Raw genomic sequence first — 27,589 nt, forward strand, 5'->3', positions numbered from 1 at the left:
CGGCGGCGGCGTGCGGGGGGAGCAGCCGCTGCTCACGGGAAGGAGACGGGGGCCACGCGGGGGCTCAGCAGAGAGGACGGGGCGCCCTGCTCGGGGGCTGCGGCGCCCACAGGTTTGGGGGGCCTACCCTGACAACAGGAACGCTCAGCGGAAAAGCCCAGGGGGGTGGGACCCCCACGCTTGTCTTCAATCTGGCAACGTTGGCCACTGTCGGCACCACGTTCTCCCCACGTGGACAGCACACGTAACGGTGTTCCCCGTTTCATGGCCACGTGCACACGTGACGGTGTTCCCGTTTCATGGCCACGTGCACACGCACACGCGTGCGGGGAGACACGCACAGGAGCCCTGTGTGGGCGGAAATGACGGGACACACCCTGCACACCCAGCCACGGCGGGGAGCGGTGGTTACAGACACCAGAGCCCACTGGAACGGGAACCTGCTGGGCCGTTCAATGTTCTCAGGCGAGGCCCGCGGCCCAGCGGCGACCTGCGACCCAGGAGGTCAGGGTTCGATCCCGGTCAGGGCCCGGGCCGGGCTGGCAGCCCCGGGGCGCGTGCAGGAGGCGGCCCATCCGCGACTCTCATCGTGATGTCTCCCCGCCCTCGCCCCTCCTCCGGCGTCAGCACACAAGCTGAGGAGACCGAAGGGCCCAGAGACCGGCCAGGGAGGAGGCTCCGCGGCGTCTCCCGGAAACGGAGGGGCGCGCTCCTCACACGGCGCCGGCAGAGCACCCGGCGGCGCCCACGGGAGCCCTGGTGGGGGCGGGGGCGGGGCGGCCCCGGGCAGGCAGCTCACCTCTGACGGCGCAGCGGGGGGACCGGGCTCCGGAGTCACCTCAAGGCGCTCCCCAGGCCCGTGGGGGGCTGGCTTATAGAGAGAAGTCCCCGCCCGGGCTCTGATTGGTCCGTCCTCATGCAAATGAAGGCTCCAAATGCTCATGGTGTGATTGGTCCAAAAGGCACTGTCCTGGTTGGTCAGTGACGTTGCTGTGGGCTATAGCTGCACAGCTCTGATTGGATGGGGAAAGCCTCAGTCCTATTGGTTGAAATGGGATTCGGGGGGAACCTTCATAAGGGCTGGCTCCACCCACCCGGGAGCAGAACACCGGGCAGCGGGCGGGTCAGGCGTGGGGGGCGGACAGGCGTGGGGCCGACAGGGGGCGCGGGGAGGGGGCAGGTGTGGGGGGCCGGCGGGCTTCCCCTGAGGTGCAGTGTGTGAGGCCCATGAGAAATGGCTGCTGGGCTCTGTGGGGGGTTTTTCTTTGTTGGTTTTTCCTAATAAACTTCTATCGATGTCAGAGAGGAAGGGAGAGGGTGAGAGAGAGAATCCACCATGAGAGAGTCATGAATCCGCTGCCTCCTGCACGCCCCCCGCTGGGGATGGAGCCCGCACCCCCGGCCTGAGCCCTGGCGGGGAATGGAGCCCTGACCTCCTGGGTCACAGGTTGACGCTCACCACTGAGCCGCACGGGCCGGGCTCCTTTGTCTTCAAATGTGACCCACTGAGCCACCAGGTGCCCTTTGGGCGCCTTCCTTCTTGGGTCCACGGAGCCGCGTCCAGCCCGCCCACAGGAAGCAGGTCACTGACGGGCCGGGGCGGGGCCCGGGGAGGGGAGACACGCTGCCCCGGATGGTGTTGGGTGGCACTTCCATTTCCTACTGAGATACATTTATAAAAAGTGTTAAAATGGACGTTTGCAGGTGGATGATGACACGTGACCCGGTGAAAGGAGAGGACGGTGAACAAGGGGGGAGACCCAGAGAGCAGCTTCTCCGACGAGCTCCCCTCCACCAGCCCTCCTCTCGGCCAGCCCGTCCGTGAGTGGTTTCCGGGCGAGCCGTCTGCTTGTCCGGTTTATTTTCCAATAAAGAGACGCTCTGGGGAGAATGGAGGTGTTTTTACTTTTTTTTAAGTGGTTTTTTTTTGAGTTGTGGGAATGAAGACAAAATGCGATTGAGTTGTAAGAATAAATACAAAATGCATCTTTTATCCTTTCACTGTGGAGGGTTTTTATCCTTTAAACTTCAGCCCCATTGGAAACTCATTTCCAGGAGGAGCACAGGCCATCTGTAAACAAACACCCGAACGTTAGCGGGCAGGCGGGCGGATGGGCGGGCGGACGGGCGGATGGACGGGCGGACGGACGGACGGGCGGGACCGAGCCCTGGGCTCCGGTGTTGGCAGCTGCGTGCCGCGAGGACCTGGGCCTGACTGTGGGCGTCCCGGCCGGGGGAGGGCGGGGAGGGGGTGCGGACAGAGGCCGGGGGAGTCCTGCGACTTCAAGCCCGGAGGTTCTTTCCCGGAGCCGGGCAGCCCCACGCGCCTGCTATTTTAGGCTTCACTCCCTGGGGGCCTGGCCGCTGATTCATGTTCCCGAAAACGGTGAGCTCAGCATCGCACGCGGGTTCAGCGCAGATGCTCACGGAGGCTCTTGCTCAGGGGCTGGGCCGGCCCGTCAACATGGGGTCAGGGCTCTCCCGTGACACATTGAAGAAAAAGTTACTCGTCAAGCCCCGGCCGGCGTGGCTCAGTGGATGGAGCGTTCGCCTGCGGACGGAAGGGTCCGGGTTCGATTCCGGTCAAGGGCACGTACCTTGGTTTGGGCTCCTCCCCGGCCCGGGTCAGGGCTCCTGCAGGAGGCAACCGATCAAGGTCTCTCACACATCGATGTCTCTCTGTCTTTCTCTCTGCCACTCGGTCTCAAAAAGTCAGTGGAAGACTATCCTCGCGTGAGGATTAACAACAACAAAAATCACTAATCAATCAATCCAACCTGACACTTTCTATTTTTGTTTTTTGAGAAAGTAGGTCATGCCGTGGGGTTAGGACACGTCACATCAGGCTGGGGTGCCGATGCCGCAGCTGGAGGGAGAGAGAGCACACGCCACCGCACGGACCTGCCCCCACCCCACCCTCCGCCCAGGGCGCCGGGTGGATGGCACAGGAGATGGGCGCTGCCGGGCGTGTCGGGGGTGGAGCCCGGCCTGGGCCTGGCCTGGGGATGCCGCTCGCCCGGCGGGAGGAGAGCTGAGTAACGCCCGGCGCCCAGCCCGCTGGGCGCGGAGGCTCCTCGGGCCTCGAGCAGGGGGCAGCGTGGGGGTTCAATCAACACCTCGCCCCGCGCTCTGAGCAGCCGGGCGGTCCGGGGCTGCTGGGCCCACGGGCGGGCTGTGCCCTGGGCTGGGCCCGGCCGCGGCTGCAGCTGTGGACACACCACCGAGGTCGGGCACAGGTGTCCAGGCGTCGGCAGAACCCCGGTTCCCAGCCCGTGTCCTCGGAACCCAAGCCCTGCTCTGGCTGTCACAGCAGGTGTTCGTTGAGCGCCCGGCCGCCCGGGGCAGGTTGGAGGCCTCGCTGACAGGCGAAGCTCAGCGGCCACTGCTCAGCCCCCTGGCGAGTCCCAGGGCAAAGGTCACAGCTCCCCCAGGAGCAAAGGGACCGGCCGTGCAGTCCCACGGGGACCCCGGGCCTGGCAGGGGGCGCGTCACCTGCGGGGAAGTCACAGCAACGAGGAAACAGTCCAGTCAGCCTGGTTTCCATGGTCCCCGATTGTGGGCGCTTCTAGGCGTCAGCAGATGCTGCCCCCCCAGAGCAGATGGCTGGCCCGTGCTGGGGGGGGCTCCCACAGCTCTCCCTTCAGAGCAGGCCAGAGGCTGTGGGGGTCCTGCAGGGCCCCCGAGTGCGCGTCACCTGGGCGCCCCGCGGCCCTGACAGCGGGCGCTGAGCCAGTCCACGTGGCACCCAACGGCCCCCCACCCCCCAACCCCACAGCCACAGCCCCCGTTCTGATGTGCGTTTAGAATTTACCAGAAGAGTGAAGCCGGCTCCACTGTGTGCCGCGGGCTTGGCCATGGGTGACCCTGGGGACAGGGGAGCGGGGGGCGGTGAAGGATTAGAAAAGACAGACGAGAGACGAGAGAAGGAAGCTGGGGCCGGCGGACGCTGCTCTCGGATGGAGAGACAGCACCTTGGCCTGCAGGCCGCGTCTTCATTTTAGAGCAGATTCCGGAGGCAAAGTCCGGGCAGGTCCAGGTGTTCACAACGTTCTAGTCTCCTCAGCCGCACGCACCTGAGCTCTGTCCCCTCCCTCAGCCAGTGGGGAGTTTACTTGGCTTCTGGCAGCATCCGAATGTGCGATCCCTGCGCCTCGCACACACCACTCGCCGGCCGGGCGGCTGCCTGAGGCTCGGATGGGGATGAGGCTTCGGTCCCGGGCGCAGCTGCAGGCGGCCCCCCACCCTCCCCACCCCGAGCCAGGCACTTGCAGCTGGGACCCCTCGGTGGAGGCCGCCCGCGACCTTGTCCTCCCCTTGGTGCGCCTGGCGGACGGACTGGGGCGGGAGCAGGAGGCGCCCCACCTGCCTGGGAGTCCGCACCCCAGGCTCCCGCACTAAAAAGGCGTCTGTGATGGTTTTAAGTGTTTTTCTCTGCAGTTACCCTTCCCCGGAGGTGGTTTCAATGTTGTTGTTGTGTTAACAGTAACGTATATGCCCCCAAACGTCCTCCCAGCCTGGCCGGTGTGGCTCACTGGATAGAGCACCGGCCACAGATTGAAGGGTCCCGGGTTCGATTCCGGTCAAGGGCACGTCCCTCAGCTGCAGGCTCCATGCGGTTCAGTCAGGCCCAGGCGGGAAGGCAGCCAATCGGTGTGTCTCTCACAGATGTTTCTCTCTCCCCCCTCCCTTCCACTCCCTCTAAAATCCATAGAAAATACCCTCAGGTGAGGATTAATGACGACAGAAATCTTCCTGGAGGCCCCCCCGCCCCCCCACCCCCGGCTGCCGAAACCGCCTCAGCACGGCCTCACGTTCCCACACGGAAACGCGCCCGCAGTCCCCGCGAGTTGCAATCATTTGGAGTATTTTAGGAAGAACAACTGGAAACACCTACGGAATATTTTCCGAGATGAGAAGCTCGCGTTCCCATCCGCCCGGAAGCACATTCTTCCACTGGCCTCGCCACATCCACGCGGTGGGAGCGAGGGCCGTGGATGCCAGACCCACATCAAAGCCGCAGTGGGGGGGGGGGGGGGGGGGCGAGACGGGCAGGGGCCTCGCCAAGTCGGCCAGCAGCCGCCCTGCTGGTCCCGGCAGGAGGCCTCTGAGCAGCGCCCGGTCAGCCCGGAGCGGGCAGTGCAGACGGCCCGGGGGTGGGGGGCACCCTGCCCCGGCCTCTGCCCTCGGCACTGCCATCGCCGGGGAGGGGCTCTCTCTCGGGGGCTCGGGAGGCGGGCTCCTCAGGGTGAAGGAACACACACCTTCTGGCCGGAAATGAACCCCTCCTCTCTCCAGCCACACTCACCCCAGTTGCATTGCAATCCCGGGACAGAACTGCTTCTGTTTAAAGGGAACAGGGAGGGCTTTCTGTGTGAATGTCACCACTCCAACCTAGATCTTTATTGGCTTCAGGGAGGAAGGGAGAGGGAGGCAGAGAGAGAAACATCAATGATGAGAGAAAATCATTGATCAGCTGCCTCCTGCAGCCCCAACCGGGGATGGAGCCCGCAACCCGGCCTGTGCCCTGACCGGGAGTCGAACCCTGACCTCCTGGTTCCTAGGCCGACGCTCAGCCCCTGAGCCAGGCCGCCGGGCACTCCGACTTATCATGAAGGTCCCAGGAGGAATGGCTGTGCTTGGAGCCGTCAGCTCCGCCAGACTGACCTGCTGCGGCTCGAGCTCAGCGGGCGGGGGGCTGCGGGCTCACCCCCGGGGCAGGGGCTCGGGAAGGGAGACCCCACGCTGGGCTTCCTGCTTCGGCCTCTCAGGGTCGCACACAGGGACTCAGGGCTCACAGGAGCCACCAAAGGAAGCCCAGCTTTAAAAACGCCATCGCGGCCGCGCACGTGGGGAGAAGGGTGACAAAAACCAATACAATCAAACTGATTTAAAACTAGAAGCAGCCTGGGCTGAGTCGCCATCCAGGCATTTTCCCACTCAGTCCGCCACTGGCTCGTTCATGAGCAGCTGTGCCCACGCGCCCTGGCCGGGCGGCTCAGTGAGTGGAGTGCCACCCCTTCCACCCACCGCGAGTTCGAGGCTCCGTCCCCGGTCAGGGCACATGCCTAGGTTTGGGGTTCAGTCCTCGTCAGGGCACGTACAGGAGGCACCTGATCAATGTTTCTCTCACTTCCTCTCTCTAAAATCAATGAACATACCCTCAGGGGAGGATGATAAAAATGGTGCCCACGGGGCCTCTAGGACGGGCTCTCGGGGGTGGGTCCCCGAGCGCGTGCTTCGTGGGAAGGGCCCCGACCCCGTCCTGCTGCGCCCTGCCCCCCCCCCCCGTCCGTGCGCCCCTCCCCATCCTGCTGACCCAGGAGCCAGCTTCCTCCTGCCTCCCTTCCTCGTGGGCCCAAGACCCCCCCACAGCCGGGAGGTCCCCCAGTCCCCCTCTCTATGGGGAGGGTACAATCGAGGGCGTGCCCGCCAGTTCACCCTCCACACCTGGGCTCCGGGGACACCCACCGTCCTGCAGAAATGAGACCCCATCCCGGGCTCAGGGGACACCCCACCCCTGCCTCCACCAGCCCCCACACCCAGCAGGCCCCACCTTGGACCCGACACCCAAAGGTTCTCCTGCTCAGGTTGCACCCTCGGCCCCTGGCAGGGGGCCTGGCACCCAGGGGCCCCCAGAACCGAGTGGGATTGTCCTCTAGACCAGCGGTCGCCAGCGGGTGGTCGCGGACAGATGTCTCTGCTCAAGGCAGGCCTCGGCCAGTTCACAGACGGAGCCCTGAGCCAGGGCAGGAGGGACAGGACTGTGGCCGGAGAACATTCCACGGGGGCCTGGCCGGCCAGAGAGAGGACACCTTCATCCTAAGTGGAAACCCCGAGAGGTCTGAGCCGGGAAGGGCCTGTCAACAAGGGGATGTTGACACCTGTATCCTAGCAACCGGAAACCGGCCCCAGGGGCGCGCCCGGGTGGGGCAGGGGCCGCACCTGTTAGCAAAGAGGGAAATTAGCCCTTAAACTTCTTTTTAAAGGGGTGCTTTACTTTGTAAGAAAAACTTAAAGGAACACCTTGGTTTTCTCAAGCTCATTACATTGAAGGAGCGTGAAAAAGAGCAAAAGTGGCCTGGATTTCAAAGGCAATTTTTTTTTTAAAAAAAGGGTAGTTTCAGAATATGTTTCATTTAAAGTTAATTTGGTTCTTTATTCAACATTAGGTCAAACTGAGCTAAGGCTCTCCTGTGTGTTCACGTAAGTGGGCCGAGCGTCATTACAAAGGCAGAACACTTTCGCCGTATCCGTCAAACCTGTCTCTTTTCTTTAAAAGATGAAAAGATAGGTCAATGTAGGCATTTGAATTTATGTTCCAGAAAGGCTTTTGAGCATTAAAGTCTCCAGAGAGAATGGCCAAGTAGGTAAGAATCATTCGATACGATCATGTGATCTTTCATTGGAAATCTTTTATTGAAAATGGGCTGCGATGTTTGCATGTGCATAAGGAGCCGGCCTTCCTGCCCACAACACAGCCCAGCTGGCCGTTCCTTTTACAAATGGCCGAGTTCTAATTGCTAGGACTCAGCGAAGGGATTTTGCTTTTCTGTTTGATGAGATGTTCGTCTGCAGTTGTGTGTGTGTGTGTGTGTGTGTGCACTGCCTGTCTTTGTCTGGTTTTGATCGCAGACACTATTGGTGCACTGGGTAGAGTGCACAGTGAAACCATCTGGGCCAGGGACGGCGGTGGGCGGGGTCCTGCAAATGCAACTCCTTCGGGCCGCGGGGCTGTTCCGAGCGGGTGTGGGGCGGGTGCTCCTCAGCGGCCACTTCACCGGGGAAGGTTGTTGCACGGTCCCATGTTCCCCTCTGGCCTCTGCGAGCTCCGTGCGCCGCCCCCGGGCCCGCTCCTCCCGCGTCCTGTGTCTCGGCTCTTCCCCTCCTGTCGGTCTCACTGGGCGTTCGCCAAGTTCATGGATGTTTTTAAAGACTCGGCTCCTGTGTGTGCCAGACCCTCCGCGTCCAGTTGTCCCCAGTTTCTCTGCTGCTTTTCTGTTTCCAGTTTCACTGATTCCTGCTGTTCTCTGTGTCCGTCCTTGCCTCTGCCGGCCTCGGGTTTATTTTTAGCTCCTTTTGAAGTTTCTAGATTAAGTCGCAGGTTGAAATGATTAAGCGGGAGGTTCTCCTCGTTCTGTTTGGGATATAAATCCCCGCCCGGCCTTCACGTGTCCTGTCTGTCACATGTTCATGTCCCTCCGCTCCGTGTGTTTCCAGCTGGCTCCCTGACTTGCCTTGTGGAGCCTCAGGGATCAGTTAGCCGTGTGTGTGTGTGTGTGTGTGTGTGTGCGTGCGCGTGTGTGTGTGCGTGCGCGTGTGTGTGTGCGTGTGCATGTCTGTGTGCGTGTGCATGTCTGTGTGCGTGTGTGTGCGTGTGCGCACGTGTGCGTGTGTGTGGTTTTCAAGGGGGTGAGGGTCCCCGCTACCTATTGCAGGCTTCCCATCCACTGCATTGCCGCTGGAGGCCCTGGTGTGTGACTGCAGCCTGTAGCGTTGCTGAAACGGGACTCCGAGCATTTTTCCGCGAGAAGAGGCCGTGCTCTGCTCCTGGGGCCGTGCACCTCGGGCCAGGCCCTGCCTTTGGCCGGCACTGCTGTTCTCACGAGTCCTGGACGGGTTCTGTTTTATTTCTTCTGTTGTATTTTTTATTTTGGGGGGGGAGCATGTGCCGACCCCCCCTTGTCCGCAACAGTTTGAGGAGGTGATTACTGTTTCTCCTTCTCAGATTTGGACCCTGGGAATCCGAGCAGGTTTATACCCGAAACAATGGACAACCCCAGCTCAGGAACAGACTGTCAAACTACAGCGGGAAGACCGGGGAGGGTGGGGGGTGTGGGGGGGACGGGGGGTAAGAGATCAACCGAAGGACTTGCATGCCTATAAGCATAACCAATGGACACAGGCACCGGGGGTAGGGGAGGCGGGGGAAGGCCAAGGGGGAAAAGGGAGACATGTGCACTGCTCTCTGCAAGACTTTAAGCAAGAAAATAAAATTTAAAATAAATAAAGAGAAATGAACAGCTCCTCAGGGACCTTGGAACCCCATCGAGCAAACCAACATGCCAGTAAGGGAGTCCCGGGGGCGGGTGAACCTCACAGAGTCACCAGGTTTCGGTGCTGATTTTGCAAAATCAGAGGGTTCATGGAGATGACCTATGACAGTGATGGCGAACCTATGACAGTGATGGCGAACCTATGACACGCGTGTCAGAGGTGACACGAGAACTCATTTTTTTGGTTGATTTTTCTTTGTTAAATGGCATTTAAATATATAAAATAAATATCAAAAATATAAGTCTTTGTCTTACTATGGTTGCAAATATCAAAAACATTTCTATATGTGACACGGCACCAGAGTTAAGTTAGGGTTTTTCAAAATGCTGACACACCAAGCTCAAAAGGTTCGTCCTCACTGGCCTATGAGGTCACCCCTAGACCCCCCTCAGGGGCACAAGACGGGGGCGGGCACTGGTGACTGGTTCCCGCTCACTTTTCACTCATCCCACCTGAGCGAGTCAGGGCCACGTGAATAAAGGCCCCGAGCGCGGTTCCCGGGAGCCAACGTCCCGAGTCTCGGGGGCATCGCTGGCCACAGGCCCGCGGGCCCTGCCCGTCTCCGGCCGTCGCGTCATCGTGCTCATCATACGTTCCCATGTGGGCCTCCCCACACATTTTCCAGAGACTTTGAAGCCGTGAGTTCATTCATTTAAAATTCATTTCAGCTCCAATTAAACTTTTAAAAGACTCTACTGAGCGTTCCTCGAAAGAGAATTCCAGGAAAGCGCTGGAGATGCAAGTGAGGGGGGCTCCTGGCCCCGCGTGTGGGCTCAGATCAAAGGGCGAGTTTCATTGTTCAAATCCATGGGGACCACGTCTGTCCTGAGGGAGGCGTGCGGGCTCTTTCAGTCAGACCAGCCTCTCCATCCGTAATGGAAACGCACGTGTATCTGTGACATTTAAAAAGACGTAATACAGACGTATTTAGGGAAAACAGCCTCAGTTTAAAATAGCGACAGGGGGACGGACGGGGCTTCGCGGGCCCAGGCGCCCTGGTGCCGGGCTGGGCGTGCGAGTGCAGGTTTGGGGTGTGACTGTCCCCGAGGTTTGCTGTGGCTGCTGCTGGTGGGTTTAGCTGCTGGTTTTGTGATTCGTCTCAGCTCTTTTCTGTACAGACTATGCTAGCCATGCGCTCGCCGAGGTCTCTGTTCTGTTAGCTTCATGGTGACCTGGCGACGTCACAGAGACTCCTGACCTGCCCGGAGCCCACGTCACAGACTCGCGTCCGGCCTCTGCGGGCTGGCCGTGCGCTGGGCGCCCTCCCTGCTCGGCTGGGCCGCCTGCAGCTTGAGCGGAGCCGAGAGGTCAGCCAGGCCGAGAGTGCGGGGACTCCGCCGCCCTTTCCGAGCCCGCAGCCCCCCGGGCGCCCGTGGACCAGGACTTCCCCAAGGCTCTATTCCCTCGCCGACGCGCTGCCTCTGAGCCTCCGGTCTGTCCGCTGCTGGCCCTCCCCCCGTCATCCCTCATCCCAGGCAGCTGCCGCGGGACATGGCTTTCAGTGCTTTCTGACAAATGCCACCCAGGAGCCTGCTCCAGGCCTGAGAATCTTCTAGGGCCAGTGAGACAAAGCCCCGGCCAGCCCCTGGGGGAGCCGTGAGCAGACGCAGCAGACGCCACAGACACAGACGCAGACACGACACAGACACGGACACAGACACGGACACAGACACGGACACGGACACAGACACGGACACAGACACGGACACGGACACGGACACGGACATGGACACGGACACAGACACAGACATGACACAGACACGGACACGGACACGGACACAGACACAGACATGACACAGACACAGACACGGACACAGACACAGACATGACACAGACACAGACACAGACACGGACACAGACACAGACACAGACATGACACAGACACAGACACAGACACAGACACGGACACAGACATGACACAGACACAGACACGGACACAGACACAGACATGACACAGACACAGACACGGACACAGACACAGGCCATAACTACCCAAGAGCCAGGTCTGCACAGCCCCTCTGCACCACGAGGCACAGGGGAACAGCGGCCAAATTCCCCCAACGGCTGTGGAACAGGGGGGATGCGGGGGGGGGGGGGGGTTCAGGCTGGTGAGGTTCACGCTCTGTCCCCAGAGTCTAAGAGCTGCTTCTTTCATGAAACACACACCCCAACCCCCACTCCCAGCCCCGTGGGAGTCTCATGTGGAACCCCAGAATTTGGAGATGTTTGTTCTGATATATATTCTTAATGTTTTTATTGGTTTTTATAGAGAGAAGAAGGAAGAGGGAGAGAGAGAAATATCAGTGATGAGAGAGAATCATTGATCAGCTGCCTCCTGCACGCCCCCCACTGGGATCGAGCCCGCACCCAGGCCTGTGCCCTTGACCCAAATGGAACCCTGGACCCTTCAGTCCACAGGCCGACACTCTATCCACTGAGCCACACCAGCCAGGGCCACCCTGTTCTCCTAGATTGGACTTCACTGCCCTGTGACAGTCGCCAGTGGCGGGGGCGGGGGGGGGGGGGGCGTGCCGGCCTTTCTGCGATGTCTCAGGAGCCCTGGGCCCATCAGGCCTCTTCCAAATCCCACCCACGCTGACAAACGCAGGCTGTGCTTCGTGCTCAGCATGGACTTCAGGATCCACTGGATCCAGGGGACGGGTCTCTGTCTCTTTCCACACAGTTTTGTGGCTTCTGTTGCGGCTTCACTCTGGGGGGCCGCTCCTGCCGTCCAGGCTGCTTTCTGGACCGACTCGGCCAGTGCCGAGACCTGGGGGAGGGGGTTCTTCAAACCGAGATGCGGGTGGGCTCGCAGAACACGGAAAAGCAGATCCATCACGGACCCGCGCTCTCCTGGGCTGTGGCCTCCTGAGGGCTGTACCGTGAGCCCCCTGAACGCAGCCCCTCATTTTCTGAGGGAGGAGGGGGAGGGTGGTGAGCACACAGTAGGGCTGACCTGGATGACTCAGCAGACAGGGAAACAGCCAGGCCCCTGGGGTTCAGTTTACTACAGGCAACGGCAATGATGGTGGAGGAAGAGCTGCAAACAGCCAGCTTCCCAGGTCCCTGAGCAGCACGGGAACCAGTTCTGTCGCCTGAGGGGATGTGCGGGGAGGCCTCATACCCTCAGAACCTGGAACAGCCTCCTTCCCCACCCCCCGGGGGGAGTGCCTGAGACGAGGCAGCTTCCCGGGGCCTGTGGTGGGCCCCGGGGTCTGGGAGGACCACCAGGCACTCTGCGGCCTGTGCGGGCTCCTGCGACGACGTCGCCAGGCTCCCACGTGGAAGCCGCCCTGCCCGGGGGAGGAGGCACTGGGTGGAGGGGCTGGGTGGGCCGGGGACTCACCTAATCAAGCTGGTTGGACTCCTTTTTTCCTGAAAACAGAATGCTCTTTGGAAAAAAAACATCAAATTATCACTTAATAACAAGGGCAGAGTTTAGTTTTGCTCTTTGTTAAGTGACACTAACAGCAGACTTTAACTTTGGCTGTTTAATATCCCAGCTAAACTCCATGACTCAAGAAGCTAAGAAAAACATTTTTTTAGATTTTCTTACTGGGTCATGATATTTCTCAGCACGTTGGACTTTCCAGCTTCCTTGGCACGTAACTCATTTTTATTTTATGAGACGCCAGCTGTCCAGCAATTCTCCGAAGAGAGGGCCTCATGAGGGAAAGGTCTGGGCGTTGTTGACCCAGCAGGGGAGACCGGTCAGCTTCCCCCAACGTTCACTCAGGACTGCAGAGTGAGGGGGGGGGCCTTTGGAAGTGGGGGGCTGGACTTGGGTCATAATCCCGCCACCCCGCTTGGTGAGGGGCAGTGTTCCCGACGTGTGTGTCACCTCACAATTACTAAGCAGTTGTGTACCACGTACCTTCAACAGGGGAGACTCCTTTCCCACCCCCACTCCAGTTCCTGTTACTAAACACGAACCCCAGACTCACCAAAAGTCTGACCAAGGGAACCAGCGTGTCGCAACATTAAGTTTTAGCCCATCCAGGTCCTCCCTGCAATAATGACGTTCTGCAGTTCTTTCCTGGCAGTTTTGTCAAATAAAAATGACTACATATCGACATACTAGAGGCCCAGTGCACAAGATTCATGCACAGATAGGTCCCTAGGCCTGACCGGTGATCAGGGCCGACCGGGCCTTCCAGTGCCAGCCGGGACCTTCCTTCCTTCCACGCTGCCCCGCTGGTGGTCAGCACACATCACAGTGAGCAATGAAACTCTCGGTCTCCCGGTCAAACTCACGAGGGGACAATTTGCATATTAGGCTTTCATAGAGAGAGAGAATTCTCCCCACATCACCGCCCCAGCATTACTTTGCTGTTACAGGATTTCACAAAAAAAGACAATGAGAGTCTATATAGTAGGTTGTTGCTATGGGATAGTCCTGAGCGTTACAATGTAACCATCGGTTTTCCCTGGGGGCATCCGGCTAGTGGTCGCCCCCTAGGGCCAGGAGGGGCCTTCTCTCCCACACAAGGCCCTGGCTGGGGGCTGAGAGGACCAAGGGGAAGGCCTTAGACATTGTCCCGGCTTCCCCTGTCCACTACTCAGATGACCATTCCCAGAAACCCGGCCACACCAACCAGTGGCCAGCGGCCCCGCAAAACACTGTACTGAAGGGAAGCGGGCCTGCGACCTCGGGATCTTTGGAGACAGATCCCGGCTCTGATTTCGGAGTCAAGCCTCCGCGGCTATTTCGGGAATAAATGTGACCCTGGAGGATTCCTGTTTCCTTTAGTTTCCCGATGAAATCGGAGGCCCTGTTCTTGGCCCAAAGCAGATAACACCAGCTACAGGAGGGCATGGGCAGGGGGCAGCCAGGACAGCGAATAGGGGCGCCTGGCCCAGCACTGGGGGCCTGGGGGGGGGGGGGGGGGCGGTGCGCTCTGCGGCCGCGGCACCGCCCCCTTTGCGCTCTCTTCGCGGTGGAGCCGCGGTCATTACTGCCGTTTCTGCATTGTTTATGTGTTGTTATGAGAACACGGGTCTTTCCGGTCTGGGGGGCGGGGGGCCGGGGGTGCACACACACACAGAGGGAAGAGGGGACGAGGACTATGTCCGCCCCGCGTCTGCAGGTGGGCTGGCGGGTGGCGGGGGCACGCGGCGGGCGCCGACTTGCTGTTTCTGCCGCAAAAAGCACGAGGCTGCGCCCCGGCACCTGCGCCCCGCACCGCCCTGCACCGCCCCGCACCGCAGATCACGCGCCCATGTCAGCGGCGCGCGGGGAGGTCCGTTCCCCTGCGCCCCGCGGGTTCCCGGGGCTGCTGACCCACAGGCTCCTGGAAAGTGTCATTGCCGACTGGACCCTGGACCGCGAGCGCCGTCTGTGGGTCGCATGGAGAAGGGTCGCGCGGAGCGCAGAAAAGACCGGCTCGGAGCCGGCGGACGCGGTTCTCCCGTTCTCAGCGCCGAGTGCGCCCCGGACTTGCCCCCCCCCCTCCCCCCGCCCCGCGCAGTGTGCGGATGGCACGGAACCGGGGACCCCCGTGTCTCCAACGCAGTGCGCCAGAGAGAACCCAGTGCAGGGCTACCAGCGGCCGGGACATGATAGCGGAAACCCCGCTGTAAGGACTACCTGGTGTTAGTGACATGTCGGCAGTGCCCGCGTGACTATTTTTTCCTTATTGTGGATGGAGGCTGTGTCTGAAACCAGCCTCAGGGAAAATACCTAAAACAGGTTAAATCTCCGACAAGCCCTGCCCAGGACCGCTCCACGCGGGCCCCAGCAGGGACTCCGGGGAGAGAGCCCGTGGGCCTTCCCGCTTTGAGGAGTGACCCTGGAAAGGGCAGAGGCCACGTGCGCACCTGCAGATGCGCGTTTATGGGACCAGATGCGGGGGGTTCGAGTGGCCCAGCGGGTGCGAATGAAACCCTTCTCTTTGCTCCCCAGACCGGACGCTGGTCGGATGTGGCGGTTCAGAAGCGCCTCACGAATCCCCGGCCTCGGGACTTGAATTTTGGAAAACTATGCAAAGTGCACCAGGTGGCGGGCAGCGCACCGACACAGGTTCGCGGGCGACCACACCCTGGGACGCAGACCAAGAAGGGCGGCGGAGAGCCCAGGGGTCGGGGACGGGGACGCTGGGATGGCCAGAGGCACCAGGGTGGGTGAGGGATGGGAGCGCGGGGGTTCGGGGACCGCCCGGTGGTGGGGCGCCGGGCGTGCCCACGTGGAGCAGGTGCTCGGGCGGCCGCTCGCTGCGCACCCGGTGCCCTGCCTCGCTGCCCCGAGCGACGGACGGGACCCTGGAGCCCGGCCTGCGCCTGCCCGCCCCCGTCTCCCCCCACCCTCGCGCGCCGTTCCGGGGCGTGTCCTCGGCCGCTTGGGCTTCTATATAGCGGCCGGCGCGCCCGGGCCGCCAGATGCGAGCCTGGCGGTGCTGCGCTGAAGTCTGACCGCTCCGCTCCCAGCTCCCGCCGCCACCCCGTGCCCGCGCCGAGCAGCAGACCTGGCTGAGCCGCAGACCCCCGCCGTGGGCGCCATGCAGCCGCCGCGCCCCGTGCTCCTGGCCGCCGCGCTGGCCGCGCTGGGGCTGCTCCTCGGGCTGCCCGCGGCGCAGGCTGGTGCCGGAGCGGCGGGCGTCGGCCCCGTCGTGCGCTGCGAACCCTGCGACCCACGCGCTCAGGCCCATTGCGCGCCCCCGCCCGCCGGCTGCGCCGAGCTGGTGCGCGAACCGAGCTGCGGCTGCTGCCTCACGTGCGCGCTGCGCGAGGGCCAGCCGTGCGGCGTCTACACCGAGCGCTGCGGCTCCGGCCTCCGCTGCCTGCCGCCAGCCGGCGAGGCGCGCCCGCTGCAGGCGCTGCTGGAGGGCCGCGGGTTCTGCGCCAACGCCAACGCCGCCGGCCTCCCGCACCCCCCGGCCCCGCCCGCGCCAGGTGAGCCGCCCGCGCCTGGTGCGCCCTCCGGCTCCGAGGGGGCAGCACCAAGGGGGCGGCACCGGCAGCCGGCGTCAGGGATGGGCGGCGCCGCCGCGGAGAGGCCCTCGTTCCCCGGGCCCAAGGGTCGTACGTGGGGAGACAGGCCCCGCGACCCGAGGACGCTCGCGGGAGGGACCCTCCACGGCCGCTCCGTTCCCTGAGTGCGAAGTGTTTGTAAATTGCAAAGCGCTTTTGCCGAAAGTGGGTCAAGATTCTGGGGGGGTGGGGGGGGAGGGAGCGGACCCCGAGGTTGGCGTTCGAGGGAAGATCCCGGACCGAGGACCCCGGCCCGGGAGCCGCGCCGCACGGGGACGCGGGCGTGGACTGCGCTCGGGCCCTGGAACGCGCCTCGGTTCCCGCGAACTAGGAGCGAGCGCGTCCACCCGCGGACGCGAGTGGCAGGGGCGCGGGGAGGCGGGCGGGGGGCGGACGTGGACGCCGGAGGTGAGAGGTGAGTTGTGGGGGGAGGTACCTGCGTTTAAAAGGAGCGGCATTGGCACAGGCTTACGGTCTGCAAAGCGGGGTCCCCTCTGGGTTGTCCCAAACCAGACGCGAGGGACTCGGGCGTTAATTCGCGTCTTTTGCGGTCGGACAACCTGACCCTCAGAAGGAAGCGAGTCTCCAAGGTCCCCCCCGCCCCCCCCGGCAGGGACGGGGGCCGGGGGGCTGGACTCGGCTGCCCCATCGCATCCTCCCCGGTGCACCCCAGCTCCCTGCCTGTGAGGCCCGCAGACACGCGCCAGGAGCGGGGCTGCGCTGTGGGGACCCGCGGGCTTAGGAGACCGAGGGGAAGGATGGAGCCAGGGCCGCGTGCTGCCCACACTGACGCGGGAGGGATGCGTCCCGTGGAGGGGGCGGGGGAGGCCGCCCGCAGCTGCAGGGGCACCGCGCGTGGGGCCCTTAGACGGAAAGGGAGACGGAGCTGGTGTCCGAGCCGCCCGGGGCAGCCGGGGGGGTGGGGGGGAGGACGGTCCTGCGTGGTCCCCGCGGCCACAGGGTCCCCAGGTGAGGCGTGGCCGTGCTGGGCAGCGCCGGCTCCGTTTCTCCCCGAGAAGCCGCGGATCCGGGATCGATGGGAAGATAAATCCGCAGTTTCCCGAGACGGGACTGTGTCGTTCAAACCCCAGAAGCCTTTGTCTCTCGGGGCAAAGCCATGCCCGGCGCGCGTGGCGCCTCCTCGGCCCGTGCGGCTCTGGACACGGAGAACGCGGCCGGAGAGCCCTGACCAACACGCTCTTGGTTACTTGTTGGCACCTTAGTTGCCGGTGTGAGGGCGTGTTTGTTCCAAAAGTATGAAGCGGTGAGTGACTGCTGACCCCGGGGGCGGGGGCGCCTAAGGGCCAGAGTCTCGGCTCCTCCCCCGAGTCCCGGGCGGTTAAGTTACTCCGCGCTCCGGGGAGACGGGCGGGAGCTCATCACAGTCTCAGCCCCGCGCCCAGTGCTTCCCGGAAAAGAGAGAAAGGAAGGGAAACCGAAGGAAACGGAACCAACCTACGGCCAGAGCCGCTCCGCGGTGCCGAGGGCGCCTCCCGGGCCCGGGCCCTTGGGGACCGCGCACCCCTCCCTCGTGGGGCTGCTCCCTGGGTTGGGACAGAGCCCACGGAGGCGGGGCGTCCCTAGGGGTGAGGGCCCTGGGGGCGGGGCGTCCCTGGGGGCGGGGTCCCTGGAGGCGGGGCTTCCCTGGGGGCGGGGCCTCCCTGGGCGGGGCGTTCCCTGCCCGGGGGAGGTGGAGCTGGAGCACGTGGTCTCCCCTCCCCGCTCAGCCGGGAGCCCTCCCCGCGCCCCGCCCCGCTCCTGGGAGCCCAGAGGCCTTGGCGGGCGTCCGGGCGCGGGCGGGCGGGCGGCCACCCTGACCGGCTTGTTCCCGGGCCGGCGGAGAACCGTTAGTCGGAGCGGGGCGCCGGGCACCCGGCGGAGCAGATTGGGGACCGGAGGGCCGGGGAGGGCCCGGGTGCTGCTGGTCGGAATGACGTGGCCATCTGGCCGCTGCCGGGCTGTGCGGACCCAGCGGGAGCAGGGACCCCCCCCCCCCACCGGCCCCGGGCCCTCGGCCGCCCGGCTCAGCCGGGGAAGGAGCAGCGAGGCGCCGGCTCCACGCCCGCCACGCCCGTGCTCAGAGCAGACACACACGCGCGCACACACACACACACACACACACACACACACACACCCGGGCGCGCCACACGCTGTCCGCTCGGGTTTTCCTCCTCCGCCGCGGGGATGACGGGGGCGGGGCGGGAGGACGCCCCCCAGGGTGGGTGAGTGAGTGCCCCCGGGTGCGGTCTGAGAGGCCGCTGGGGCCGGCCCTGCGGGACAGAGGGACGGACACCAGCCCACGCCCTGCGGGCAGACGCGCAGCCAAGCGCTCTGGGGAGCGGGGAGGGTTCAGGCCGGAGCGGGTTCCTGCGGGGCCGCCTCACCCCGCGCTGACTCCGCAGGGGGTGGGGGTGCCCTCCTGGTGGAGGAGGGACGCCCGCCAGCGAGGCACCTACTGGTCACGTCTCTTCTGATCTCTAGGCAAAGCCAGTGCCAGGGCTGCTAGCGAGAGGGTGTCCTCCATCCGGGCGTTTGCTTTTTCTTACATATTTTTATTGATTTCAGAGAGGAAGGGAGGGGAACATCAATGATGAGAGAGAGTCATGGATGGGCCGCCTCCTGCAGCCCCCGACCCGGGATGGAGCCCACAACCCGGGCCTGTGCCCTGACGGGAATCGAACCCTGACCTCCGGTTCCTCGGTCGGTGCTCAGCCACGGGCCACGCCCCGGGCTCAAGGGGTTCTTCCTGAATGTGCTCGGGATGGTTGAGTGACGATTCCCCGGAGACGTGGCCTTGCTCGGTCCTCAGCTCGGCCCGTGTCCCCCCAGGAAACGGCGATGAGTCGGAGGAAGAGCTCAGCGCCGTGACCGCGGCGAGCCCGGTGCTGACCCACTGGGCCCCCGCCTCCAAGTTCCACCCCGGCCACCCCAAGATGGACGCAATCAGGAGAGGGATCGCCAAGGACAGCCAGCGCCACAGGGTCCACCTCGATGCCCAGGGCCCGGTCACCCAGAACTTCTCCTCCGCGAGCAAGCAGGACACGGAATACGTGAGCGCAGCCTCCTCCCGGGGGGCGGGCCCGGGAGCCCAGGGCACCAGGTTGCTCTTCACTCGGAGCCGTGGGCACACCCCGTCCAGGCCCAGGGGCAGCTGCCGGTCCTCCCAGCGCCCAGAACAGGGACCAGGCGGCCCTGCCCTCGGGGCGCCTCGAGGGTCCGGTCAGACTCCGGGCGCCCAGGCCTCTGGGCTGGAGAAAGGCTCAGAGCCCGGCTCTTCCTGTGCAGCCGGCCTCTGGGTGTCCCGGTGACTCCCCGGAGCCGAGCCTCGTCTAGGGACACGAGAGGGGGGCCGGTGTCCCCGTGGGCGCCGTGATGGCTGAGTCAGGCCACGGACACTGCAGGTCCGTCCCCCCCCCCCCCCCCGGGATGCCCGGGCGGTGGGACCTCATAGTAACCGGTCCACGCCCCCCAGTGGCCCTGCCGCCGGGAGATGGAGGACATGCTGATCCTACTCAAGTCCGTGAGCGCACTGAGCCCCCGGGGCATCCACCTCCCCAACTGCGACAAGAAGGGCTTCTACAAGAAGAAGCAGGTGAGCCCTCGGGCCCCCCGCTCGAGGGGGAGCCACAGCGGGCCCCTCCTCCTGCCCCTTCCCCCCCCACCACCAGTGCCCTGCTCCCCTTTGTTAACCACGAAGGGACCCAGGCGCGCGAGCACCTTCCCGCTGTCCAGGGTGGGACAGCCTGGTCCCCACGGGGCCTGGGAGCCCCTGGGGGTCACATTGCCTTCTCTGCTCCGCCCACAGTGCCGCCCGGCCAGGGGCAGGAAGCGCGGCTTGTGCTGGTGCGTGGACAAGTACGGGCAGCCCCTCCCCGGGCACGCCCCGCCGGGCAAACCGGATGTGCACTGTGACAGCGTGGAGAGCCAGTGACCTGGTGGGTAAGCCGGGGGCGGGGCTGGGGGCGGGGCAGATGGAGGACAGACCTGGGACACAGGGGGAACCCCCCCCCCAGCCGCACAGGCAGAGGCCCTGGGCCCCGTGTCTCAGACACTGATCTTTCTTACAAAGAGCCAAGGATCTGAGCACTCGGGTCAGTCTCAGAGGCGGTCCCTGTAAGCCCCACCGGGCCCTTATCTTCCCAGTAAACTCTCTAACTTCAAAAGAACCTGTTTCTAAAATATATTTTTTTATTGATGTCAGAGAGGAAGGGAGAGGGAGAGAGAGAGAGAAACATCAGTGATGAGGGAGAATCATGGATCGGCTGCCTCCTGCACGCCCCCCACTGGGGATGGAGCCCACAACCAGGGCCTGGGCCCTGACCGGCAATCGAACCCTGACCTCCCGGTTCATAGGTCACTGCTCAACCACTGAGCCACACCAGCTGAGCAAGAACCTGTTTCTAAATTAAAGACGTGTCTGTTTGTGCTTTTTTTCCCTGTAAAATACATTATGGATATTCTGTGGTTAATAGAATTTTAATAAAGTTTATTAAATCTAATTCAAACAGTGACTTTTTAAACCATCACTTTGAAGAATGCTATCACATCCAATATTCTCTCTGACTAAATGAGAGAGTTATTGGTGGAAAAAAGGAATAAATACGTTTCCTTTCGTCTCCTCAAGACAAATTTAAGTCAACAGAAGAAAATTTCATGTTTAGGTGTTTTCTTTCCTTGCAAGTTGGAAAAGGCAATTCTAATTTCGGGGGTGACTATGGAAGAACATAGCAAGCAGCCCAGCCAGCGTGGCTCAGTGGTTGAGCATTGACCTGTGAACCAGGAGGTCACGGTTCGATTCCCGGTCAGGGCACAGGCCCCGGTTGTGGGCTCGATCCCCAGTGTGGAGTGTGAAGGAGGCAGCCTTCCATGATCCTCTCTCATCATGGATGATTCTCTCTCTCCCTCTCCCTTCCTCTCTGAAGTCAATAAATATATATATATATATTTTTAATTGCTAGCGTCCTGCAGGCCCTTTGCTCTCTGAACAGCGTGGCCTGCCTGGTGCCTCGCCTGGTGCCCGGCGAGGGAGTGGAGGCTGACGCCGGAGGAGCTAACCAGCATGTTCCTTTCTCTGTTTCAGTTCAGAGGAACTCAGACACCGGTTTTGCACCACAGACTGCCAAGGCGGTGATCAGCGTTGGCTGCAGCCTCGATTATATATCTTTCTCTGGTGAATCCATTTCTTTCTTAAATCCACGTGTAGAAAGAGACCTCTGCAATGCCTGGGCTTCTAAACAGTGCGCTCGAGCGGCTTCCCGTGCCCCAGCAGGCAGGGAAACCGTGTGGTTTTTCTCGTCGCTCCTTTCGAACCTCCTTCTGAACTCAAGCACAGGCCGGGCCTCGGGCCACCCTGGGGACCTCACACCCTAGCACCCCTGCCACTTGGGCCTCCCGGGAACGCCAGCCTCTGCCCTGGGTGTCTGGACACACCAGCCTGGCGCCGAGGCCTGCGCCCCTCCACCCAGTAGCGAGCTCCTGCCCGCGGGTGACCGACCCGTCCTGCTTGGGGACGAGTGGAGACCCTGAGGTGGAGTCTTGCTTTTTTTTTTTAAATGACCAAGAAGGTGCTCAGACCTGGGCATCTGGAGAAGTGGTGGCTCAGGCCGGCTCCCGGGGACACGGCCTTTGCTGTGGCCCCACAGGGCGGGGACGGGGTGGGGGGGGCGGGCAAGGCCACACCTTTGTCTTCAGAGGCCCCCCAGACAGCGGCACGATGCTCGGAGGCAGCAGAAAAGGGTGTTCCCCACTCACAGCTCCAAGACCAAGGTAGTTTTTGAGGCTACGTCCTCAGAGGCAAAGGAGGTTCTGTCCACCCCTCGCCTGTGTCCCCTTGTCACACTGTCACACGTGTGAGTAGCCATGTCTCTAACCAGAGGGGCCTTGGGGATCCCAGAATCGCCCCCTCCTTCTGGCTCACGTATTCACAGAGAAATGCCTCCGTGAACTGTCACCGTTGCCTGCATCGTGGTCCAAGTGTAATAGGACCTGTGCGCATAGTCTTAGATGCCACGTCGGCCACGGCCACGGCCACGCGGCTGCCCCAGAGGAGGCCCTGTGGCCACACGCCGCCCTCGGCCGGACCAGAGGTTCCCCAGACACTGCCTACCTATTCGCTTTCCTTTATTTTTTTAATCAAGTTTTCAGAAGAAAAAAAAAGTATTTTTGAGAAATTAGTCTCACCATGTATTTATAATGGGTTAATAAAGTTTTTACCATGAAAACACGCTCGCCGGTGTCAGCGGCCACCCAGTCTGGAGGGTCCGGCGTCCTAATCGGAGTTTCCCAGTGAGCTCGGGTGGGGCCTGGCCTGGGTCCTGGCCGGGCAGCTCAGCAGGTGCCCCCAGACCCCAGCTGCCCATAGGTTTTGTCCCCATCATCCCGTCTGTCCCCGCTCAGACCAGCGCAGGGGACACGTCTGGGCTGGGAAGGGACAGGCAGGAGGAGGGAGACCCCGGGAGCGCTGGGGGGGGCTCTGACCCCGTGACTGTGACGTCGTAGGATGGGCTGGCTTCTAGGAATCCCGAGTGTGGACCTAAGTCCGTCCTCATCCTCTCTGGGTGCGAGCCTGGGGGTGGGGGGTGGGGGCCTGTGAAGTCCTGAGCGGGAAGTGAGGGGCCGGCCAGCAGGGGGCGCACTGCGGGGGCGGAACCTGGCCCACCAGGGTCAGACTCCCGGGCAGGAGCTGTGGGCCCCCAGGTCCGCCTTCCTGGGCACACCTTGCACACCCACTTCACCCCAACCTCTGCTGCAGTCACACCCCGGTCCACTCGCCGCCTAGTGCCCTCCTGTCACATGGTGAGCATGTGGCTCTCCTGCCCCCACCCGCCCTGCCCTGCCCCCCACACTGCGGCCGGGAATGTGGGTGCTGCTCCCTCACTGGGTCCCGGACACGCAGGTGCCAGGCACCGCCTTCCAGGCCTCGGCCAGCAGGTGACACCTGTGCCCGCGGCGGGCGTGTCCTCTGGCGGCAGCTGCCCGGAGAAAGGCCTCTCCCAGCGGCCGGACTCCTGCCCGGAGCAGCGCTCGGACGTCCGGGCTGAAGGTGGTCAGTAACATGGGAAGCCTCGGGGACAACAAGCAGAGGCAACGCTCATGTGTCCACGACACGCCTGCACACGTGCACGCACACGGACACGGGCACGGGTGCACACACGCCTGGGGGAGCCCTGGTGCCCCTGGCATGTCTGCTTCTTCACGGGCCATCGGTCCCTGGTGCCCGGACGCCGCCGTGTCCCCTCAGGAAGGCGGCCGTTCCCTGTGGCGGGTCGGGCGCCAGGATCTGGGTGAGTGGGTGTCTGTCAGGACAGTGAACACGGAGTCGCAGGTCCCTCCGGGGGACCCGGCCGAGGGGGGCTGGCAGCCGTGGGGTCTGAGGGGAGGGGGCCCGGGGAACGGTGGGGGCTGAGAGCGGCGGCCTGCACCCCACACACGCCGGGGGCTCAGACCTCGGGCACAGCCAAGGCTGGGGCAGAGTCAGGAAAAGCAAACGGGTAACCCTTCGAGGAGGAAGAGGAGGAGGAGAAGGAGGAGGAAGGGGTCGGGGAGCAGGAGGCCTGCGCTCCCGGCTCAGCTGTGCCAGGGGCCGAGACCACAGGGGCCGAGGGGCGGGAGGAGGGTGGGGATCAGCCGAGGGGGGGGGCCAAGGGGTGGGTGTCTCTGCCAGCAGGAACCGGGCGGGGCTGGTGGAGAAGTGAGTGGGGGAGAAGTGAGGACGGCAGGAGGTGGGAGGGCAGGCAGCCCAGGGGAGATGGACACTGGGGGGCTGTTGGCCCAGCAGGGGGACGGGCGGCGCGGGCAGGGGGATGGGCGGCGCGGGGGGGGGGGGGGGGGGGCGCACAGAGGTCCACGCAGGAGCAGGTGCTGAGTAGGCCGTTTATTTGTTTACATCGTGCGAGCCTGAGTGACAATGCATCCCACGCCCGCTTCCCGCAGCCGTGTGGCCGCCTCGAGATGCGTCTCCAGGCCTCACCCCCCTCAGCTCCCGCACACCCACCCCTGGCGCCCGGAGCGCCAGCCCCTGCGTGTCCTGAGGAGAAAGGCTCCACCAGTGACTGCATTTCCCGGCGGGATCATCCCCGGCTCGGCCGTGGCATATAAGTTACTAGAGCACAGGTTCTCGTGTAGAAAAATAAACTCACAGTGAATAAATAGACTACAGCTTCAGAAGCAATAGCGTGTGGAGTATACAAGCGCCCCTCTACCCCTCGCACGGAGCGCGTGTGTCGGAGCATGAACACACCGTGCGCTTAAACGTTTCACTGAAGGAGCCGGTCAGGCTGCGTCTGCTTTCGGGAAATACTGATCGCAGTTGGGGTCCCCGATGACGTCCTTGGACCCCACGATCCTCTGCCCGTTCCAGGGGTACACGCACCAGCAGACCCCTGTCTCTCCATGCAGGGACACCATGCACTGCAAAACAGGAGGGCCGGTCAGAGCCGCACCCCACGGAGAGCCCAAGGCTGAGGGCTCAGACCCCGGGCACCACCGCCCGCGGGGACCGGCCGAGGGCACACCCCGCGCCCTCCAGGTCAGGTGTCCGTGAGTCGCGGATTCCACGCATGTGCCCAGCGTGGTGTGGGCGCTGCTCTCTGCTCCGAGGCCCCACCGGCTGGGGCAGGTGAGGGATGGGCACGCCCGGTGTGGTGTCCCCGGGACTGTCTGCTCCCCGAGCCGGAAGGCTGGGGGAAGGCTGGGCCTTACTTCCCGGGGCAGGATCGGGGCTCTGGGGGGCGTGTTTGGGGCGGGGCCCAGCCGCAGGGGAAAGCTGGCTCCGGGGGATGGGGACCTGCCTCCCTGACGCGCACCTGCTTGGAGTGGTACAGCCCGTTTTTGTGGCAGTTGGGCAGGTAGAACTTGTAGAGGCCGTCACCCACCCTCGTCCGCTCCTGGGCCAGCTTGGCCAGCACGTCGTAGAGTTCTCGCTGGCAGGGGTCCTGCGACAGGAGGAGGAGAGGTGACTCCCCGCCCGGGGGCAGGACAGGGGGCGGGATGGACGCGCCCGTCCCCAGGGGGTCGCACGGCCGTCTAGGGTGGTTAAGAGGAAGGTTGGGGCCGTGCCCTCCCACCCCGAACACCCTAAACACCCACGGGAGCTGAGAGGTCTCCCGACTCTCTGCCCTCCTCCCCACGCCCACCCCCACCCCCACCCGGTGTGGCTCCTGCCCAGGGGGAGGCGAGCGCAGGCTCTGCATGGAGACTTCAGCCACTGACATCGAGGCCGGCACCTCCGGTCCTTTGTCGCCCTCAGGTGGCAGAATCAAGCAGGGCACCCCGAGACGGGGACGGGGGACGGGGAGGGGGCCCGGGGAGGCGGCCTGGGGGGAGGTCAGGTCTTGCAGGTGGAGGCCTGGGGTGGACGGTCACAGAACATCGCGCGGACTTGATGCTCCGCACTTTGGCTTTCGGTGCAGAAAGGCCTCGATTTCATGTCGTGCACCTGTCACTGCAGCGCTTAAGGCTGCAGGTGTGATGGGGGAGGGCGGCTCCGTCCTGCGCGCACTCCGTGCTCTGAGCTCAGAGGCACGGGGGGGGGGGGGGGGGGGGGCGGCCTGTCCCTCCACCCACAGCAGAGCAGAGGCTGCCGAGGCCCCCCTAACGGCTCGGCACGGGGAGACTCCTGCACCCCGGTTCCCGCCCGGGGCGCCCCGCCCGCCTCACCTTCCAGTTCTTGATGTTGGAGATCCCGAGCTTGCGGATGCTCTCGTAGCTGCTGAGCGCGTTCCACACCGAGGGCAGGCCCTCCGGGTTCGCCTCCTCGGCCTCTGCAGATGGAGCGACCGGCCGTGAGCCCTCCCAGGACGGGAGCCACGGCTCCACCCGACCTGCCCTCCGCTCCCCGGCCCACGGGAGCCTTTCAGTCACCCCACGGAGGTAGGAGAGGGCCACATGCGACTGCACCTCGCACCCCAGGGCCCTGGCTGCCCACGTCCAGGGTCGACCCTCACCACGGGGTGTCCTTCTGCGCGCTCTCCGTCTCCCCTCCCTGCCCTGGGGCTCCTGGCAGGCCTGGGCCCCAAACTCTGGGTGCGGCGGGGCGGCGCCCCCCCTGGCTACAGGCTAGAGGCCGCCCCGTGCGCCCCGGCTCGCTCCCCCGCCCCTGCCCCCCACCCGGGAGAACCCGCTGGAGGGAGGCGGTACCCGCGGCCTCGGCGCTGGGCTCGGTGACCACGGTCTCGGGCATGCAGACGCCCCGGCCCCGGGACAGCGCCAGCAGCGGCCGGGTCTCGCCGGGGCGCGGCTGGCAGGTGAGGCCGCTCTCGCAGCGCGCAGAGGTCATGCCGCAGGCCTCGCCCTGGCGCCGGGAGCACATGGTGCAGCAGCCGCAGCCGTAGGGCCGGGCCTGCTCCCGGCAGGACGCGGGCACCGGCGGGCAGGCCGCCAGCTTCTCGGCGGAGCAGGGCGCGCACTGCCACAGGTGGGGCTCCTCGGCGGCGGCCTCGCCGAGCAGGGCGGCCAGCAGGAGCAGGAGCGGCGCGGAGGCGGCGGAGGCGGCGGCGGAGGCGGCGGGGACCGCGGGCATGGCCATCGCGGCGGCGGGCGGCGGGCACTGGCTGCACTGGCTGCGCTGGCGGCGGGGCGCGGGGCGGCGGCGGGTGCTCGGGGCCAGGCGGACGCTGCGCGGCGATGCTCCCGGGAGCCGGCGCCTTATGAAGGGCTGGGCGCGCACCTGCGGAGGTTAACGATCGGCGATCGGCGGGGCCCCGCCGCGGGGGACCGGGTGCAAAATAAGTTTGTTTTGCTCTGCGCTCGAGGCCCCGCGCCAGGCGTGGGCGGGAGCGTCAGCGGTCTCGGCTGTTTGTCCGGTTGTGAGCTCCCTTCACGGGAGTGCGTGGCCGGGGGCGGCCCGTTCTGTTCCAGGAGCCCGGGCTGGGCCATGGGAAGCCCCCCGCCCTCTTCTTTCTTTCTTTTTTTTAAAATATATTTTTATTGACTTCAGAGAGGAAGGGAGAGGGCGAGGGAGAGAAAGATCAATGACGAGAGAGAATCATCCATCGGCCGCCTCCTCCACGACCCACACTGGGGATCGAGCCCGCAACCCAGAACCCTGACCTCCTGGCTCCTAGGTCCATGCTCAGCCACTGAGCCACGCTGGCCAGGCCTCCACCCCCCCGTTTTCAAATGGGGAAACGAGGTTCGGGGAGAACAGGGGCGCCGGCTGGTTCTGCAGGAAGGAGGCTCCACCTGGAACTCCAGCCTCCCTGCCTTTCCCAGGAGGGGGACAGGAGAGTCCTTCCCTGGGCGAGGTGGGTAACTGCACCTCCAGAGAGGAGAGGGCTGGGGCCAGACAGAGTGCGAGGCTGCAGGGGCACCTAGACCCCAGGCACCCACACCCCAGGTACCCACACCCCAGCACCCGAACCCCCAGGCACCCAGGCCCTAAGCACCCAGACCCCAGGCACCCAGACCCCAGGGCACCCAGGCACCCAGACCCCAGGGCACCCAGACCCCAGGGCACCCAGACCCCAGCACCCACACCCCAGACACCAGGGCACCCAGACCCCAGGGCACCCCAGACCCGAGGCACCCAGACCCTAGGGCACCCAGACCCTAAGCACCCAGACCCCAGGCA

The 27,589-nt window shown here is 64.0% G+C and overlaps 2 protein-coding genes across 3 annotated transcripts; one reads left to right on the plus strand and one right to left on the minus strand.

Moving 5' to 3' along the window:
* Positions 1 to 15,441: 15,441 nt before the first annotated feature.
* On the plus strand, positions 15,442 to 22,244 carry IGFBP3 (insulin like growth factor binding protein 3). Of its 2 annotated transcripts, none has more exons than XM_070424869.1 (5): positions 15,442 to 15,942; positions 18,850 to 19,070; positions 19,493 to 19,612; positions 19,826 to 19,959; positions 21,101 to 22,244. In XM_070424869.1, the coding sequence occupies exons 1-4, from the start codon at positions 15,549 to 15,551 to the stop codon at positions 19,949 to 19,951; spliced, it is 861 nt and encodes a 286-aa protein (XP_070280970.1). In that variant the 5' UTR covers positions 15,442 to 15,548; the 3' UTR covers positions 19,952 to 19,959; positions 21,101 to 22,244. The 2 variants fall into 2 exon arrangements, with proteins under 2 accessions (XP_070280970.1, XP_070280969.1); XM_070424868.1 differs by having other exon boundaries at positions 19,826 to 19,955.
* Positions 22,245 to 23,893: 1,649 nt separating this feature from the next.
* On the minus strand, positions 23,894 to 26,545 carry IGFBP1 (insulin like growth factor binding protein 1). Its single transcript, XM_070425239.1, has 4 exons — positions 26,158 to 26,545; positions 25,678 to 25,781; positions 24,825 to 24,953; positions 23,894 to 24,429 (listed from the first exon to the last, which is right to left on the minus strand). Exons 1-4 carry the CDS (start codon positions 26,543 to 26,545, stop codon positions 24,292 to 24,294), a joined length of 759 nt encoding a protein of 252 aa, XP_070281340.1. The 3' UTR covers positions 23,894 to 24,291.
* Between the last annotated feature and the right edge of the window lie 1,044 nt (positions 26,546 to 27,589).

The sequence above is a fragment of the Myotis yumanensis genome, unplaced genomic scaffold (assembly GCF_028538775.1).
Source record: "Myotis yumanensis isolate MYYU_CA2020_CCGP unplaced genomic scaffold, mMyoYum1.0.hap1 SCAF_9, whole genome shotgun sequence".
NCBI lineage: Eukaryota > Metazoa > Chordata > Mammalia > Chiroptera > Vespertilionidae > Myotis > Myotis yumanensis.